Source organism: Eleginops maclovinus, chromosome 4 (assembly GCF_036324505.1).
Source record: "Eleginops maclovinus isolate JMC-PN-2008 ecotype Puerto Natales chromosome 4, JC_Emac_rtc_rv5, whole genome shotgun sequence".
Classification (NCBI taxonomy): Eukaryota; Metazoa; Chordata; class Actinopteri; order Perciformes; family Eleginopidae; genus Eleginops; species Eleginops maclovinus.
In genome coordinates, this window is record NC_086352.1 from 10,466,155 (window position 1) to 10,485,732 (window position 19,578).

A 19,578-nucleotide genomic window follows, 5' to 3' on the forward strand; every position below is an offset into this window, starting at 1 on the left:
AAAAGCTTGGCAAGTCACATGGCTTTGTTTGCTAAAACAAATGGGCTGAGAAGCAAGGGATTTATCTATTGTGCCAATAAAATTAAACTAATCAGATGACAAATACTTGTTTAACAAGAGGGAAAGCATGTCAGTAATGGGAAACACTACATCTCCAAATTTAACCAGCAAAGACAACCTGAATTAAAACATTGAAAAGTTGTGGCTTATGGGTTAGCTACTCTCTTCCTTTCACTCATACATATGCATGAAAGCAGGCAGGACTAGGCTGAGAACAGCATGATATTTAATTTTGCACAATGTATATCTAATTGGCTGACCACCAACAGCTATAGCCAGATTTAAATCCAACACAAAGTTTTTCCTGCACTCTTTCCACTTCCTGACCCTAACGGCAACAGCCCTGGAGCCCTTTGGAGGCGGGGCAAGAGGTTGGGCAAAAGCCGCGTCTACCTGAAGCGAGTAGAGGCCACACTCAACCTTTATCAATCTGTCAATCAGCTAGGCGCTGCCGCAACACATTTCTGAGCATCAATCCCCCGCTACCTCTCCAGCAGAATTTGGCATCGGAACAGTTTCCCCACTGCCAATGTTATGTCCATGCAATTAGACTAAGGGAGAGGTAATGGTGTCGCCCTCCTCCAGGTGTGTGGATGGGCTGCATCTGGTCCAGCAGAGGGGGTTGACCGAATGCAAGTGCCCAGAAGTGCTCTGTTCCAGTAGAGCCACAAAGCCTATACATGGACAAGTCGAAGACTATACTCTCATAAAAATGCAGTCTTTGTCCTTAAATTACTAAATGTAGGTGTGCTTAATGTCAAAAGTGGTTTATCTCAAGTTATTACTTTTCTATTAAATGCTTTGTCTGAATTTCTGAAACCATCATTAGGAACAGCGCTAACTAAGAAATGAAGCGCTGCGAGGATCAGATCCTTCTTTTAGAAGAATCAAAGAGGTGCATCATAATGGCAACTTAGTCTTGGATACTAAGCACTGGGGGACTTGCTTCCATGCAGAACAAGAGGGTACATTGATCTGAGCAAAGTGGTGTGATAAGTAGGGAAATTAGGTTTTCATTTACATAGACAATGTGGGGAAATATGGCTGTCGCCTTCAGGCTTGCCAAGAGTTTTTCTTAATTGATTTGGGAATTGTATTGTCTCACGGTGCATAATTCTCCATAAAGAGTCTACATGTCGCCTACCCGGGCTGCTCTGTTTGTTTTACTTTTGATTTTTACAGTCTTAATCCATACTTTTGACCATGTTGAATGACGACGATGATGATGATGATGATGACAATGTTACTCCACTATATCTTAATATTGCAAGTTAGAATAATGCTCTGATTATCATATTTAGGACATTTAAATATTATATAGGTTTCAAGGTTTCAAGGTTTCAAGGTTTTATTGGTCATATGCACAGCAGATACAGCGTATATGTTGGCAATGAAAATCTTATGTCGCGTGCTCCTCCAACAACTCCACATACATGGTGCAAAATATATATATATATATATATATATATATATATATATATATCACTGAGTAATAATGAAAATAAAGACAAGTTTAAATGAGTGGCTTGGATTGTGTATTGTTTGTCTAATGCAATTCCTTGAATCAAAAAACCCAAAACTTAAAAGAAGATTCCGGTCATCTTTTAGATCTTTGTAGAAGAGACTGGATTCCAGTTTGTGTTACTTTTTAATACAGTAAGAATTCATGTTTTGCTGATTCCAACATATATCTCAGTGGCTGTACTTACTTCAGCGCTTCCTGGTAAGATGCCTGAAGTCACCGTGAGATGAAAAACTGTTTTTCCATTTAGTATGCTAATTCTCCATGTAAAAAAACGTTTACATTACATTAAATGCCCCCAAAAGCGCTCTTTTTAAAAAATGCTCTTGTGGTTTTAAATCAAAATCCAATTTGAATACCAATTCGGTTATTGTATAAAAGTGCATCTCATTGTATGCTGAACCTTGAGCCCTCCATCCAGCAACAATATTTTCGTCTTTTAACTGATATTGCATGAGATTATAATTCTGCCATAATATTCTGTGTGAAATGAAAATACAGAACATAACATTTATTATGAAGCCCTCCAGTTCTTGTATTGTGAGTCTAAAGGCATTTGAAGTTTTTTGATGTTGGCTGTGCCCTTGATTTTCCTCTCCCTTTCTTCATTTGACCTAAGAATGTACTGAAAACACAGTTCCTTTTTTAAAGAGTGTGTGCCATCACCAATTTAGCTTCTCGCAGCCCATTTAATATCGCCTCCATTTAGGTCATAGCAGATGTCATTGACTAAATGTAGACCAAAGCTATTTTTGGTTGTTACAAATGACACTGCAAAGCAACAGTGACTCAAGACAGATGGATCTAACAATTCTTAGGGGTAAAGGACTACCGTCAGATAAAAATAAGAGAGCTCCAAAAAAAAACACCAGCATTCAGATGGAAAGAAAATACATCTTTTGTCCTCCTCCTTTGTGAAATCTTGCAAATATGCTTTGGCTAACAGCCACTCTTGACAGCTCCCAGTGCAGATGCAGGAATGACAGGTGTTAAATAGCTAGGTCCCGTTCTTCTATTGTTGTGCATCTGCGCCTGACTTGCAGCCATCGAATTATGCGATGAACTGCTGACCCTCTGGCTTGTGCACCCCGAAGAGAAACGCACTCCCTCCGGCCCTGTGCACACGGCTCCAGCTCTGAAAAAGAACTGTTGTCTGCAGGCCAAGTGATAAGCCTTTCTCTCCGCCCTGTCTGCTCTTTTTTCTTATTATTTCCCGGACTCCTCTTCTCTCCCCCTCTGCCTCCATGTCTTCCACTTTCTCTAAATCATCTCTTGATTCTCAGTCTCTAAATATTCCCCTCCCCGGTCACTGCTACAGACTGCAACGGACATTGGACATCAGCAGGGTTGTGTTATACCCTTGTCCTATTTGTTTTGTGCTGACAAAAGCCACCACACAAATCCAACAATGGATGACCTTAGTGTCTTCACCCTCACCTGACTCCAAAAGTCCTGACTGTGGGCAAACCACTCCATCAAGCTGCTCTCTTTGCCAACATGAACAGCTGATTCTAGGGGTTATAATTCTAGCCGTGACCTTGATAGACGCCATGGAGGTCATCAATGCAGCTCCACCTCTGCTCGACCTCTCCCTCCCTCTCATTCTAATCCATGTCAAAGGCTCTAAAACCAAAGTCATTAAATGTTAGGACAATTAGTCACGTAGTTTGCCTTTTTGCAGTTTACGATTGCACACAGAATTGGTTAAAGAAAAAACCTGAAGCTGCACACTGGGGTTGGTGATTTATGTGGTAGTGGCTGAACATTTAGCTCTGTGGGGGTCTTTGCATCATAAATTACTTTAAATCCCACATAAATTGCGTCACATTTTTTCACTGGACCACACACTATTGACGATAACACTGTTTACCATTACCCTTGAAACCATGCATTCACTACATCTAAAAAAACAGCTGAATGGATTTATAAAAATTAAAAAGTTTAGCTTAAAGAAATGGGAGCATTTCATATATTTTTCCAATACAATTTATTTTTTGTATTTCTATCAACCATCTCATTTCCGGTGAATAATCTGGCTCACTCAGAGCCACAAAACTATGAATCATGGTTGAGTCGAGGACTGTGGAGCAGCTTTACTTGTCAGACTCTTGAGCTATTTTATACTCTCCTTACCACACACAGAATGCAAAAATGAATTTGTGTGTGTGCACTACTATGCATCACTTCTGAATGTACGTGTGAGTCAGTGAGGACACATGCCTTGCATAATAGATTCACTAAAGAAATGACTGTGGTTACCGATCAACTATGTAACTATGTGGGCTCTATCAAATATATTGCATTGTTTCATTTTGTGTGAGTGATGGAAGCACTACTTACATTAAGTATTTCAATAAAACCATATTATTTCAATCAATCTTAAAGTGTATGACCTCACAGAGTTGTAAGCTTCAATGGCCAGGGTCAAGGTGACCACCACTTAAATCAATGGGATCTGTCTGGCTCTCTGTTTTGATCCTAATCTTGGAATTAATTAAATAAATCATGCATTTGACCTGTGATAATGCTTTAATTAGGGGATGAATTATTGCTGTGAGGATACCCTTTATTCTGTTGGTCTTTATTTATAGTAAACAGTTTATCTAGGAATGCCTTGAATCAAAAGAAACTGCACAGTAAAATGTGAAGTTGCTGCCACTAACATTGGCTTCTGTTACGAATTTTTCCCCAGGTTGCACTACAAACAAACACGTCTATTGAAATGGTTGGTACATCACAGTGTTGAAAACAAAGAAGACAGTCCAGCAGGTTATTAACCTTGGGAATTTACTAATGCATGTTCATCTGTGAATTCATCAGTAAATTCATTTTTTTTCCAATCTGCTTTATGCATAATCATAATTAGGATTTTTTTTCTCTAATCAGAACCTGCAGCTCACGGTCCGCATCAACCTGCAGTCCCATCCTCATTTAATATCCTTGAGAATAACAGCACACCCGCAAGTCTAATTATAATTTTCACCCTCGTAGACCTTGCTGTATCATCTACTTTGCATAGAAGTTAGAAATCTTTGGCTTCATCATCTTGGCCATAAACCGCAGATTGCACAGGTGACTGCGCAGATGACAAAAAATATAAATCATCCAAACAGTTTGTTGACATGTTTTTTCCCCGTCTGCTCTTAGCTGTGAGTCTGAATAATTAGCCTGTCCTCTCTGCTGTGCCTCTTTCATCTTGCCCTGCCCTGCGTTAGATGGTTGTCATGTTATCGACAATGACAGTGGTGGCAGCCATCCATGCTGTGCAACTGGCGGAGTGTGAGCTGCCAGAGGAAGGCCAGAGAAAATGAAATAGGGGGAACTTCCCAAAAACATGGCAGAGCTGTCTTTGAAAGCCCCCATATTGTAAAGGTGCTGCCCTTTTACCAAGAATCACAGTGACCATAGTGAAACATGTACAAACATTGTGACAAAGGTCACTTTTAAGCTGAGCAAAAGTGGAAACCCAACCACTGCTGAATTCTTACTGGAAGTATAACTCATTATCATGACCAACTTATTCACCTTCAGCCTTAACATTTGCTCCGCCAACATTAAGTGACATTAAACTAGCTCCATGCTGGAAAGGTGTGGATCCCCAATGAACTCCAACACCACCAAGCCAATTTAGAATCTACCAGCTGGCCACATTTTTTATTTTGACAAGGGTCAAATAAATGATGCAGAGAACCACTGAAATGAAAGATCCTACAAATATTGGACGCAGTCTTCTGATCTCAGTCAGCAACATGTTCTCTACATGCAAACAAGCTTAATGTTTAAACCTTAATGCATCTCGGTGTGTCACAGTGTTTGATATGACTTCCAATGAGATTGTTTAAAGTTGGTGATCCATTCGTCTATAAGAGCTGCCCATGATGACTCTTAAAGGATTCACTGCTGTCTGAAGATGAATACCTCAGCTCTGCAGTTCCCATGTTTCTTTAGCGCAAGAGTTTACATACCACACCTGAGCCTCACTTGAAGTCTGTATTCGTATTGTAGTTTGTAGCAGTCTCATTCATATTGAAATGTAATTGTTCATGAATAAATTTAAAGGAATAACTGATTATTTTAATAATACAGTTCTCTACAGACCCTCGATGCAGATTAACCATGACACCTTGGGCCAAGCTCAGACACCCTGCTTTGATATTCAGACGGACAGGTTTCTCATAAAATGAAGAAATTAATGACATTTAAATGTTAAATAGATCACAGTGCAGTTGGCATTAATTTGGTGGATTAGAAACAAATCCAAGTCGGATATTGTAATGTTTTGACATTTCTAGTCCTGTTACAAAGTGCATCACCTTTATATTAGCCTATTATCCCCTCCAGTAATCTGTGATCGCCAATCAGAGAAATTAGTGGACTTTCTGCCGTTTTTTGATAGTCAGTGTTGTATTCAAGACCCCCTAAACCAAGGGAAAGTCATGATCAGAATCAGAACGTATCGAGACAAATATAGGTTAGTTTGAAAGTTAAAACCTAGAACAGAGGTCTTATTTACAGTATAACCGTTGCCTGATTGGTTGTCTTAATGGATTCTTCTAACACAAACATTTGTGTGTACAATCACTGCATTCTACATGACTCCATCTCCAGTGCAATCTGTTCACCACACACTCTGCCTTCTCCTGTCACCTCGGCCGGCACAACTTTTCCACTTGCACAGATTGTGTAAATTAGCAAAGTCTGGAAATAAAACCAGTGATGGCTCTCGTACAGTCATTACACTCCTCATCCTCATTATACGGTAAGCCCCAGTGCAGGCAACATTTTCCATAACATAGCTTAAGTTAATAAATAAATGGTGTTCACGTATCACAATTTCATTTTCAAATGATGGCCCTCGGTAGGAGATGTCACTAATTTATGCGACCATTTGTGAAGCAATCAGTTTAATGCTGTAATTGTACAAATTCTGCAGTGACGTATAATGTGTAATGCTGTGTAATGGATTTTATTGGAAAGAACAAGGGAGGGAACAAATGTTTAGGAACAATCCCAGCCATCAGCATGTTGAATGTCTATGGTAGTGTAACTAATAATAAACTTGTATAATATAATAATAAACCTTAAGATGTGCATTGCATTGATCCTTTATGGTTGAAAGTGAATGTCAACGGCGGGATATGGAGCTGACCCATGAGCACTCGTAGATGCACACAAGGTTTTATAAATCAGAATGTTTTGGCTTTCTTACATAAACCCATTTGTACGTTTGGTGTTAAAACATTAGAAAACATATTGGCTCTCTTCCGTGAGCAATTTTGAAGATCAAATTTAATCGTGTTGCCGAACAGACTTCAGAATTTTAACCACTCAAATTTATACTAATTCTTTTCTGAGCACCTGTTGCAAATTGGAACTGTGTGCCTGTGTAAAAAAAACCCACATTTGCTTTGATTTGTGCCAGTAAAATAAACTGTGAAGAATGATGTGATTATTCTTCACTTCATTTTACTATGTTTTGAACATGTTATAATTAGCATAGCAAATTGTTTCAGGAGCCACATTTAGAGATAAATAGATAAAAGCTGTGAAAAGCCAAGTATCCATCTGGTTACCATCAATACAACTATAACCATCACATTGCCAAAGACATGGTGTTGGCATTTGGGAAGTAAAAACAATTTAGTAGCAATGCATCTCAGATCATGTAATAAACTTTTTAGGATAGAGAACATTTTAAGATTGTAATTTGCATGTTTGCTGTCTGGACTCTGATTCAATCAATAACATAAGTCTAAGTGAAGAAGACAGCACGACCTAGCCGATGTGGTGCCAAAATGTACAGACCTTGAACAATTAGTTTTCCATGGCAGCGTGTCCTTATTTTGTCCTCTGTTTGTGATGTTGTTTTTTCAGGACATAATGAAATCGTGCTTGGGGAAATGTGCTCAGTAATTATTTACCAGAGTCTAAACTGATGTATAATCTTACATAATCTCATCTAAATGTTTTCCAAAATCCTCCAACAAACCTGAGATGTTGCAAAGATGTTTCCTTCCTCATCATAACTGAAATACATTTTAAAGTGGCAAACTACAAGTCAGACTAAATTTGCAATGGCTTATTTGATTTAATTTTGACCCTAACCCTAATAACTGACAGTATCTTAAAATACACCTAGTGTTGGAATACTGTAACATCTCCTTTTAACACAATGCTATAAACACTGTTGTACTCCCCTTTTAGCTTGTTGAATTAATTAGCAAGTCAAGTAGCCAAACATCATCGTATTGTTCAAAAACTTTCCCTCAAAAAACTAAAGAAAACTATTAAATGCAAGCTTCAAATATGAGACACCTTGAATATTCATTATACTAAGAAACAACTTGTGCGGTATCTGCTTGACATTTTTTTATGGCCAGAGAACACAAACTAATGTGCTATCTCAGTTCAGCTTTTACTGCTGGTAAAACTGAACAATCTTATTCGAAACTGGGTTGATTTATGATGCATCACAGGCTATGGCTAAAAATAAAAAGCAGGACAAAAAAAGCTGCCTGATGATCCCTCAGTATAACACTCTTCCAAAGATTGTAGCTGGATTAGGCTGATACACTGTTGAGTGGCTTGGCCCACATTGCCCTGAGCACTTTCACAGGCAATGGAAATGAAGTTAAAAACAAAAGATCTTTTCACATTAATAATTTGTACTTCTCATTATTCCTTACTTGAATTTGTACTCTTAAAACATTCTTTCACACCAGGTGGAAGAGAGAGTCTTACGGCCTAATAGAGAGCACGCTGTCTCTCTGCGTACAGTATGCTTTGACACAATGAAATTATGTAGCTATTCTCGGAGGCTGCTTGTGCACTTCGATGGATGCCATTTTTCACACCATTAACTACAGCCTACTGGTTTTATTCACAGCACAGAGATAGGCCAAAACAATCCTAAACACGCCCACGAACGAGCACAATTGCAACAATTGATCTAAACTGTTCCACCCAGTCTGTCGCAATTCTGTGCAGCAGGAGGAACCATTATCTCCATCCACCCTTCATCTCTTTCCCTCTTTCTTTTCTCTCTCTCTCTCTTGGACACATTTTGTTTTTCTTGTCCGTGTCTTTAACTCCCCTTTTCATCCTATTCAGCTCTATCCTCGCCTAGGGACAAGCAAAAGGGTTTGTTGAATCACAAAATACAAACATGCATGGTTTAAAAAAGTAAAAATAAGTCACCGCTTTATCCGTAACTGGCGGCCCACAGTAGGCGTTTTAGTTGATAAAAATCAATGAGCAAGATGAGCGCAATTTTTGGAGTGTTTACCTCAGCAGAGGTATAACCTAAAGCCCTCATTACAGCGTATGCTGAGTGCGGAGTTCGCTCAGGGAGGCAGAGCTCAAAGGGCCAGATAATCCACTGGGTCTTACAGGCATGATGGGCTAGTCAATATGCTGGGCCTGCATCCTAAAGAAGCTGGAGCCCCACGGCAGAGCTAGGTGAAAAAGGCTCAGGGGAATGCTTTGCATGGCGCCGTTTTTATTCTCTCTACAGCTCTCAAGGTTAGATGCCGCTGAAGTCTTAACCCGTTTTTTTTACTGCTACCCCCCTCCTTTGATCCTGCTCTCCTTTCACTTCTCAATAATGCTTACATTTAATGTGATATGAGGACAGAGGGTGTTGTATGCTGTAGTGACTTCTATTCTTGATTCCAGGCTGTATATTGTAATTGATTCCATTACCATTGAGTTACATATGATAAAAAGGACATTTTCAATCTGGAATTGCTTAATTTGCCAGCTATTCTTGATAAGATCATCAAATAAATGTAACATATGTGTATCCCTTCCTTCATTACCTGTTCAGTGATAGGCCATCATATTTTAGTGATTCAATGGGGTCACCATGATCATTTTGTACTACCAGACATGAGCATGATGTGCCCAGGTCGGAAACCATTTAAAATCAGTTCAACCAGGACATGATCTGACATTTTCACTTCAAATCCCGAAGCAGTATTTCATCAGTGCTGAAAATAATTGAGCCTCTGATTCATTCCAAGTGGTTTTATGTGGAGCTCAGCTCAAGGCTGAAACACAGGTGTGGAGATGGCAGGGTGTTTTATGTTCAGCAAAGAATAGATAAGGCTTGAGGTGCCTTGTTCTTTTTGTTTTCCTGAGTAAAGAGAACTGCGCTGGAGGCATGTTTAATTTAGGAATTTAATTTCCACACACAAAAGAGGTCGGACAAGGAAGAACAAATTGACAGACAGCACAAGCGGGTACTTGTCATTTCTTCCAAATGGTTTTTAATGAGAAGAAACCCTTTGGCCCAGGTATGTCAGGTTGAAGAGTACTTTCCTGTGTGAGTGGTTAAGCTTTCACTTTGCCCATGGTGCGTTGTTTGTCTGCTAGGGCAGCTGGTGGACATGTTCACCGGTCGTATATTGGGCCAAGCCTGCCTCAATCAAAAGTAAATGGACTCTGTGATGGAGAACAGACTGGGCAGTCGTCAATGGGGACCACTGGGCTGTGGTCAACTGGCCAGTAAACCCACAGTACTGTGAAGCCAAGTCAAAATGGTTGCTTTGTGGGAAATGATCCACCAGGACACAGCTTTGTGACTGATTGTAATTTCTGATTGTAACCATTCATTTGGACAAACATAGAACCACAATCTCCTGCCAAGATTGTGTGGTATTCAGCCACATCAAGTCATTTTTAATTGTTGAATTAAACTGGATTTTTATTTACAATGAAATGACTTCAATATGCACACGCACAGAGGAGGCACTATGTATTGAATTTAACTTGTATTCCTCATATTTTTCCCAACTCTTTGGCTATAGAGTAATTTTTATTTGTTAAATCCTTGCTATAATTGCCCACGTTAATTATTCTAAAATATTCTATTGTTGTACATGCCTCGACAGTAAGCCATTTCCCCAAAAGGAGTTATCACATGTTCCAATGCCATGCCCTTAAACCTTCTGAAAAATACTCCCTAGTAATAGGATCAACTATTTCTTTCAATGGAGACTCTGTTTACCAGTGTCCTTTATAGTGTTCTATTCCCAAAGTCCTAGTCCTAGTGTTTACTGGAGTCTCATGGTGAACTGTTGAAGTATTCTTGCTAAGCAGTATTCTGCTCCCTGCCCTCCTCAGCAGTAGCATCAGCAGGGGGAAACACAGTGTGAGGAGAGGATATGGCCCCCGAAGAAAAAAAAAAAATGGCCCTTTGATTTTGCTTTTGGTCTCCCTTGGGCTCCCTCTGGGTTTTGGAACAGATTTGGTTCAGTGCTGAGCGTGGCAGCTCCAGCAGATAAGGGACCGTGGTTTCCCCCTCGATGTGGATGTGTCATAACTGGTTTCTGTCTCGACAAAGAGACACCGCTGGCTGGCTGATCAGGGGCCAGCTGTTTGATACCACACCAGGCTTTAACAATGGATTGTATAAGCATGGGACAGACATGAAGGAGCACCACATGGTAGCCTTTAAATCATTTGCATAACACTTTCCTATTATAGATTCAATTTTTAGCACAAATGCCTTTATTTACCAGGCAAACCACTGCTATCATGCTGCTATCTAGTATGGATGGATGGATGGAAATGTAATGGTCAAACCTTTTCCTTCAATGTGTTCCTGCAGATTTAATGCTGGGATAAGCTTGTCAAGCACAACGTTAACCGTAGAAACAAGAAAACCTGAAAGGTTCTCAATCTTGATGCTACTCACTGCTGATTTTCAGTGGATAGAACACATTAATGAAACACTTTCAAAAATCCATTATGTAGTTCTAAAACTGCACGGTGGCAAGTCTCATTAATAAAGGGTTTAGGACTTTATTCCTAAAAAGCTGACATTGGGAGGATGCAGCTTTCACCTGACGCCAGTGCTTTCCTGCTGCCTCCCTGCCCTGTGTTCAGGCCTGTAGCTGAGTCTAAACGGTAAGCCAGTCTCTGTTAGTACATTGAGCATGAGCATACAACTACAGCAAGGCTGACTGATGGAGGCCAGTGTCCTGCACATGCTGTACTCTGCTGTTCATAATTGCTCTTTGTCGAGCTTATATCCTCTCCTCTCTTTTGGAGCTTTAATTCCTGAGTCCTGATTGCCTTCTTGTGTTCATTTGTTTTGAGCTGTGCACAGACGTGCAGCATCGTCTGCTCGTGGTATGATTCTGCATAATAACTACATCCACATAATAACAGTCCATCATCCCCGTTTGGTTCCATATAGAGACGTGTAGCTCACTGCCAAAGCCCCTTCCCCCAAGTGCCTCTGCCTCTTCTCCCCAGTCTCTCTCTATTTTGTTTTGCGCTTCATTAAATTCTTTCAATTTACAAGTCTCTATCTTTCTAATAACCAACATGAGTGCACTCCAACATTTGCGTTTCCTTGCTTGCACTTTCTCCCATGGAAAAACTCAACGTCAGACATTTCAGAGGTTGCTTTGCATCTTTTTGGCGCAACTATTTTATTTTTGATTGCGCTCAAACTTCTAAGTCCAAGGTTGAAATGATACCGAAGTAAAGTATTTCTTACAAAGTTGCCACTACTGTCAGTATTATTATTACAAATAGAGTAGTTTATCAGTATATTACCTTCCAATGTCCTTCCGTTTAGATCCTTCTCATTTTACCTGTCATGAGGCCTGTAATGGGATTCACAAGCAAGACAGGCTGCATTTGACTGTAATGGGCTTTTGAAGGGAGCAATCTTGGAAAACTATGTGTAGTCCGTGGTGCATTTTTCTTTGACATGTAAAGGAGATTTATGCCAGAGACTGTGCTGTGGCAAGGACAAGCAACTGTGAAAGCATCACAGTACTTCAAAATAAAATGATCCCTCTAATAAAACAGCTTTATGTTTACATACTTCTTATAGATTCTTTTCAGATTATGACACTGTTGTAGAGACAGTGTATATTTAGTTATGTTTTCTTTTTGGCTCGCTCGGGGCTAGGTAGCCACATGCATGCTAAATGTCTTGATTTTATTCCACAGTATACACCAGCTGATTTAAGTGACCCATATATAAATTGTACTGCATGTTTGAAAGCTAATCATGGTTAATGGGTAAATGTGAGGTTGAAAAACAAATAATAAACTCTGCGAAGGTTTGACTGAAAAAACACAACCCTGACAGATTTACATAGGAATTACATTGGTATAGCTTTTTAATTTAAGATTCATTCATTGCTCGTTTCTCAGGCTCCCTGAAAATGACTGTTTGCTAAAATACAAATTGTAGCAATAAGCATCAGACCACGAGTTTATTAAAAGCAAGTGTTTCCTATTGCACTGTCCAAATGACTGATTGCCACATATTTGTCACAGAGGAAGACAAACGTGTAAAGGTAAGGTAACCACAGGGTTTGAGTAGACTGAGTAGAAAGAAGGACCAATGGATGTCCTCTTTTTTTAGGAACTAGTTTTTTTTAGGAGCCACATTGGGTTAGACTCAGTGGAGTGGAAAGTATTTCTAATAGGGAAGTTCTTGTTTGTTTCAGCCAAATGTTCTTAATTTATACCATCATGTTCAGTGTTTAATCACTTTGCTTATTGGTGCTTGTTAGTATCACTTATCCAGGACCACATTTGTGCAGAAGAAACTAGCAATTTCGGATGGTGTTTCCAATTGTGAAATCTGTTAAACTACCCTAGTTTGCTTTCTTTGGACTTCTAACAAACCAAGCAAAGCTACTTAATTTGCCAAATGTATTCAAACAATTTTTCTGTGTCACCTACTTTTTGGATGTGAGATTGCCCTTGGGCCTTGTTAAAATGTTCCTTGGGGCTTGAAATATTTATTCAATTAAAAACTGGTAGATTTTCCACAATAATTTAGTATTAAGTGATACAAGGTTTATTCCTGGCCCTTTTAATCACCTTAAATAAATCTGCAGAATTATCATTTCTTTAACGGCTGATGGAGAAGCCCATGAAGACCAGATTGAAAACCTTTTAAAATCACATTTTAATACATGTACAGGACTTAATGTTTTAAATGACTATTGCAATTTACAATGAGCAATCTGCAAATTAAATGTGGGCAGATTTAATGGCAGTTTGACTAATGGTGAAATTAGATGTTTGAACCGCTTTCAAATTCAGCATTTGACACAATGGCATTACACGTATATGTGATCTTGAGCTGTGAGAACAGTACTGTGAAGTAAGAATCATGACAGACCATTTCCCTAATTTCCAGGCAGCTACGTGCTTTGGAGTGTCAGCTCTAACTCCTCGGAGCACTGCAGTATCTCCAGCTACCCAAAGACCTTGTGGGTGATAATCAGTCATTACTGCTCCTTCACGGAGTTATTTATTTCACTACATTCACATCGCAATTCATCATTTATTTATGCGACAGTTGTTATCTATTATGTTGCTCCTTTCATGTGACCAAGAATGAGAGATTTTATGGAACATTAGGCTTCCATGCATCTGATGGTGCTACACTGATTCTGTTTCTTCATCTTCCTTTTGATTCCCTCTGCAATCTCATAGGTCAGTTAATTGCAGGATATTGATACCAGCATTATGACTGCCACTGCAGCTAATATGATTCCTTAGCCATTTCAATATGTGGGATTGTGCTCTCCCAATAAAAAATGACATTTGAGCCTCTGTGCCGAGCCCTCTCTAATGGGGTCTGGGATAAGAATGGTAATATGCGTTGGAGCTGGCAGAGGCACACGCCGTGTTTTTGTTTATAAATAGCTCCAGCCAGCATTATTCCACTTGCAGTTGTCCCATAATCATCAATCACTCGTGCACAGGCCGGCTTCTCCTGCTCACCAGAGGGAAGGTGCACTGTGAGCTGTGCCCTTGCACCTCCAACTGTGCAAGTACATAAAGTAGAGCATGGTGAGCGGGACAGAGCTGGGAGTCAGGGAGAAGAGGGAGTGCGGTGTGATGGAGTGAGTTATGGCAGCTTCACCCTGGCTGTTCAAAACCCTCCTCCTCCTTCAGGTCATTACATGCGCTAACATCCACCATTTCGCTTTTTCAACACATTTAGACACACACACACACACACACACACACACACACACACACACACACACACACACACACTCACACACTCCCTCTGCATCCCTGATCAGAAGCAGGTGGGAGGATTATCATGTGATAAGCTTGGACGATGTGGGATGGGTCAGACACAACTGTTTGCTCTGGTTTCATTTGTCTCTGTCTCTCAATCGGCCTTTATCTCTTTCTTTGGAGGAGCTTTGCAGGAAGAGCTCCCAGCTTTGAGGACACTGCAGGGGAAGATCCCAAAGAGATGATGGCCATTTTGTACTCTCACACGCTCACAAACATATGTACCCTGATTATCAGCCATCGCACACATGTCTGTTCAGTCCATTTACTTGTAAGAGCACATGCACACACACTCACATGCACGGTATCTTTCTTTACTGATCCTTTTTTCAACACACACAAAAATCTCCCAGTGTTACCATGGCAGTTGTAAAAATACAGTAGGAATCCAGCTGATCCTTAACAAAACGGTTATATAACTATTGCGGCGCTAAGTCTTGTATCTTATCTAAGCCTTTCTGTGTTTCATTACAGCCTGGCTTTGTTGCTTTTCAACAGCTCTTAACATTGACTGTACCTCCCACAAGACACCACTGAACACATGAAGGACATTTGTAATTGGCGATAAGCATTTGTTTGATTGTAGAAGCAAGACCGCCTCGCTGCGGTTTTAATCAACAGTATCCTCCTGCTCCAAAACAATGGGAAAAAAGTTAGATCTCATCACTTCAAAATCTTAATCAAAATCTCCATGCTTGGAAAAAATAATTTTACACTTAATTAAATGCAGCCTACTTGAGAAGCACACCCACCTGGCACCCACGTTCTCTCTCTGCCTCTGTCTCTTTCTCCCCCTGTTGTACGCTAAACTCCCCCCTCCCCCCTAAGGAGCATGATATGTGTAAACTGATTGTTAAACCTCACCTCCCGGAGTTCCTTGGCCACATCCTTGAGCTCTTTGAGAATGCCGTCCAGCTGGTCGATCACCATCTTCATGTGGCTGCGGATGCGTTCTCTCGGGCTGGGGGTCTCAGAGGTGTCCCGGGCCGGAGCTCTGCTGAGGGACATCCTTTATAGGGCGACGTGGGGCCAGTGGCCAACAGGCTGAGGGCGTGGGGGAGCCGAGTCGGGGTCCATGTCTTTGGCTACAAGGAGCCTCAGTGCTACTGATCCGAACAGGGGCCCCGGCCACGCAGGGAGACCTCAACATCTTAAAAGCACCTGGGCAGCCAAAACACCTTGCCTCGCCCGCACACCCGGCACAGGGTCACACATCCATGCCCTCTGGTAGACACTTCCAAAAACGAAGAGAAAATGAGCATGGGAAAAGTCCAGCGCTGTAAATCCATGGAAAAGAAACAGGCAAAACACATGTGCTGAAGCTGGTACGAAACTCTTACATAATGTTGTTGAGCAAACTCATCTCATGTGTCAGTGTGTACGTTTGAAATTGTTCCCGAGAAGATGCTATTTAAAACGCCTGACTATACAGGGAAGAGATTTTGTCCCTCTTCCACTTGTCCTGTACAAGCTTTCTTACTTGTGAAACACAGTGACATATTGGCAGGCTAACATACAAAAGTGAAAGCAGAAAATGGGTTCATATTAACCCTTTTATACAGAAAGCTTTCCAACAGAGATAGAAAAATAGAACTCCCAGCAGTGGCTCAATTTTCAAAATGATCGTGTTCTACATTATTGGTGGCCAGCAGGGACAAGATTTGCCTTCTAAATATAGTCCTTCAGCGAGGGCTACTGTCTGTTAGGAGAGAAAGGACAGATCCTCTTTGGAAAAAGGGGATATTCCTCTGTGCTGTGCGCCAGTTTCCCCCTCCAGGAAAAATGGAAAGATTTTCAGTAGAAACTCGCTTCAGAATAAACTTTGCTTCACATCCATTTTCTTTGCAGCTGATGACTTAATCAGGTTGTCCTTCAATTCTCGTCCATGAAAGGGAGGAAGGTAGGTGTGGGTATTTTTCACACAGCGTCCAATCTCCCCCGAAAGCAGAGCTTATTCCAGGTGGCGTGGGATCAAAATGAATTGATTTCCAAGCCAGCGGAACGTGACTTGTGATGACAATTTGTAGAGGGATAACAAAAAAATCATAGTGTCCATGAGACGCACTTACAAGGGGTTTGGAAGTCAAATAAGCACCTTCTCCTGGAATTCGGGTGGCAGCTTGTCTTATGCAACAGCGCTCTCCAAGTCCTCTCAGAAAACACTGACCCACAGCAGTCCACAGGGGTGTGCCCAAAAACCAAGGGAGCAGAAACAGAAAAGGATTCTCTTCTCTCCTTCAGTTGTTGCTAAGGGAACCCGGTCTGCCTCCTTGTGCTGTGATTGGATAATTATTTTACTTCTTATCCGTGTAGTGTATGTTTTCTCCGTGGACTCTCTTCAGAGAGGCAGAGAGCTCAGTGCCATCCAGCAGGAAGAGATAAATCCCATGAAAGCTTCCCAGAGGAGCCCCAGAGAACAAGCGGGGGGAAGAGCTTCTCGGCAAATCCAGGGCGATGCCACTGCCACGGGGTACGCTGGCCAATCACACATGGCACCTGGACAGACAGGAAGAAAAGCAATCACTTATTCTGTCATGTCTCATCCCCCCCCCCCCCCCCCCCATCCATTCGATTCCTCCCTCTTTTTCGAAGTCATAGCAACATAAGAAAAGCAATAGAGTGAAGGAGACTCAGAGATGGAGGGCAATTATCTGCGTTTGCTGCTGTCAAAATGCATCTCTAGGTTCAGCACCACTTCCACACACACACGCCAGAACACACACCTACTCACCTTTCCTGTGCATCACTTTGCTGTTGCTATGCCCAGCGCTCACTGTCCACGCATAGCAGGATCATTCACGCTACACACAACCTGCTGGTTCTTTAGCAGTCCCTCTGTCGCACACACTAACATCTTCTGTTCTCGTTCGCCTTGACGTTTTGTCTTCCTCTCATTCCTTTCAATCTCACACTGACTCTAACTCTATCTCTCTCACACAAACACACACACAGTTCTCTCCCTCTCTCCCCTACTTACTGTCTTGACAGAGAGAGAAGCTTCTATCAGCAGGGTTATTTCACTTTGAGGCTGTGGCTCATCAGAGGAGGAGTAGAAGTGGAGGATGAAGCTGTGGAGGAGGAGGACGCAGGAGGCATGAGATGGGAACGATGAATGGCCCTGATAGCACTCTGAGCAGGGAGAGAGGAGGCTGAAGAGGAGGGCTGAAGATGACTAAGAGCCGGAGCGGTGAGCAGAGCTCTTGCTTTGGATTGTGATGCCACCGCGGCCGCTACCATCACTCAGATAACTGTGCTGCCGAAAAGCACGCTACCCGTCATCCCCGTCAGCGTTCGCCTGCACCGGGAGGCAGCAGACTAAGCTGTAAAAAAGGAGCTATGTGATTCCTATGACAGCCTCTCCCTCTCTGCCTATCCTCTCTGTTTTCGTCTCTCTCTCCCCTCCCTCTGTCACTCTTGCTCTTTCCCTTTCTCCGTCCCCGTCTCTCTGCCCCTGCACCCTCACTGTGTCCTCGCTGACTGCCGGATGAAGGGAAGCTGATGCCAGAGTTTATCGTGGGGCTCAGGCTCCTGCCAGCACCACTCGGCTGTTCTGCTCGGCTCTGTGGAGGAGGGGCTGGGTGCTTTAAAGGCACAGTGTATCGCACAGTCCCCTCCTCTGCCTCGCTCCACTCCTGTCCTCTCCTCTCTGTCGGCGCCTACACTACCCCACTATCTCCTCACACTGCCTATCTAGCCTTTGTCACAGTTCTATCGAGGGTGTTATCTCTCTCTTAAATCAAGATGAAGTCTTCCTCTGCCTTCAGCCAAGCAGTCTCTGGGGAAAGGGTGTCCAAAAACCTCTGGCTGTTACATCATTAATATACAAAGCAGGTTGGTGTTTGATGACCTCATCTGACTGAGAGACAGAAATAGGGAGGGAGGGCCAGCCTGACTTTTTCTCTCCCCCGTCCTCTTCATCAGCATTTTCTTCAACACAACAGCCCTGCATAACCCCACCAGCGGCAATTACCCTAATATGAAATTACTTTTCTAAAGGAGATACTGTAACAGTAAAGCACATTCATAATGGCAACTTCTTGAGCAATGCACGCCTAATTCCAGAGGGTTTTGGCAGATAACTGAACTGAACAGCCAGGGGCTCCGAGCATTCCTTAGCATAATTTTAAAGAGAAATGCAGAGTGGATTCGAGTTAGGTGGATCGTCCATACTCATGAATTTGTTCTAGGGTCCTCTGTGATTTCTAGTAGCATCACAGACCTTTTTATGGTGCTAATTGGGCGAGTAGGCTGCAGTTTAATAAAGTCGCTTTATATGTTTTCTTTAATCTCTCTAACAGAAATCTACGTTTCACAAATACAATAAAGAAATGCTATTTTAGATGTTCACATTGTGGCATTTTAGGACATGATTTAATATTACTTCAGATTTTAAAGCACATAGTGACTTTGTGTGGTGTTGGGGCACTGAAATGGGATCTTGTGCTTTTCCTGCATTGCACATGGCTGCTGCAGTGGCAAGATGCTTCTCACAAACTGTTCCCTGAGAGAAACAGGTGTCCTTGAGCATGTTTCCTTTGTAGCTTCACTGCTTAGTCGCTCTGCACATACGGGAGGCTCCCTTCTTAGAACACAGTAACAGCTTGCAGCACAGTTTTTCCAATCCATCATTTAAAAAAAGAAAATGTGTATATCTTGGATATTCATGATGTATTTAATGGAGCTCTCCCTAAAACAAAACAAAAAGTGTGTACTAAATGACCTCTTAGTGGAAAGGCCCAGGTGTAAAGCACAGATAACTCTGTGGCAGTGAGGCCTTCATTGGTAGAGAATTGGATTATTTCCTCCCATAAAATATATATTTTATTAATGCTAAGGTCATTCCACCCTGTGAGTTTTACTGGGAGTCTGGAGCGAGTCCAACTATGTTATATTTCTGCCTTTGATTGATTGTGCCATGCAGTTTA

The 19,578-nt window shown here is 41.6% G+C and overlaps 1 protein-coding gene across 3 annotated transcripts in view; it reads right to left on the bottom strand.

Moving 5' to 3' along the window:
* The window catches only part of insyn1 (inhibitory synaptic factor 1), a 48,986-nt gene extending 30,855 nt beyond the window's left edge, over positions 1-18,131 (bottom strand). Inside the window, exons 1-3 of one of the 3 annotated variants that reach the window (XM_063882527.1) lie at positions 17,631-18,131; positions 16,723-17,149; positions 15,518-15,930 (exon numbers count right to left, since the gene is read on the bottom strand). In XM_063882527.1, the coding sequence (XP_063738597.1) occupies positions 15,518-15,661 (144 nt within the window). In that variant the 5' untranslated portion in view covers positions 15,662-15,930; positions 16,723-17,149; positions 17,631-18,131. Of the gene's footprint in view, positions 1-15,517; positions 17,150-17,384; positions 17,602-17,630 lie in introns of those variants that run through there. The other 2 variants (XM_063882525.1, XM_063882526.1) reach the window with 2 other exon arrangements.
* Positions 18,132-19,578: the final 1,447 nt, after the last annotated feature.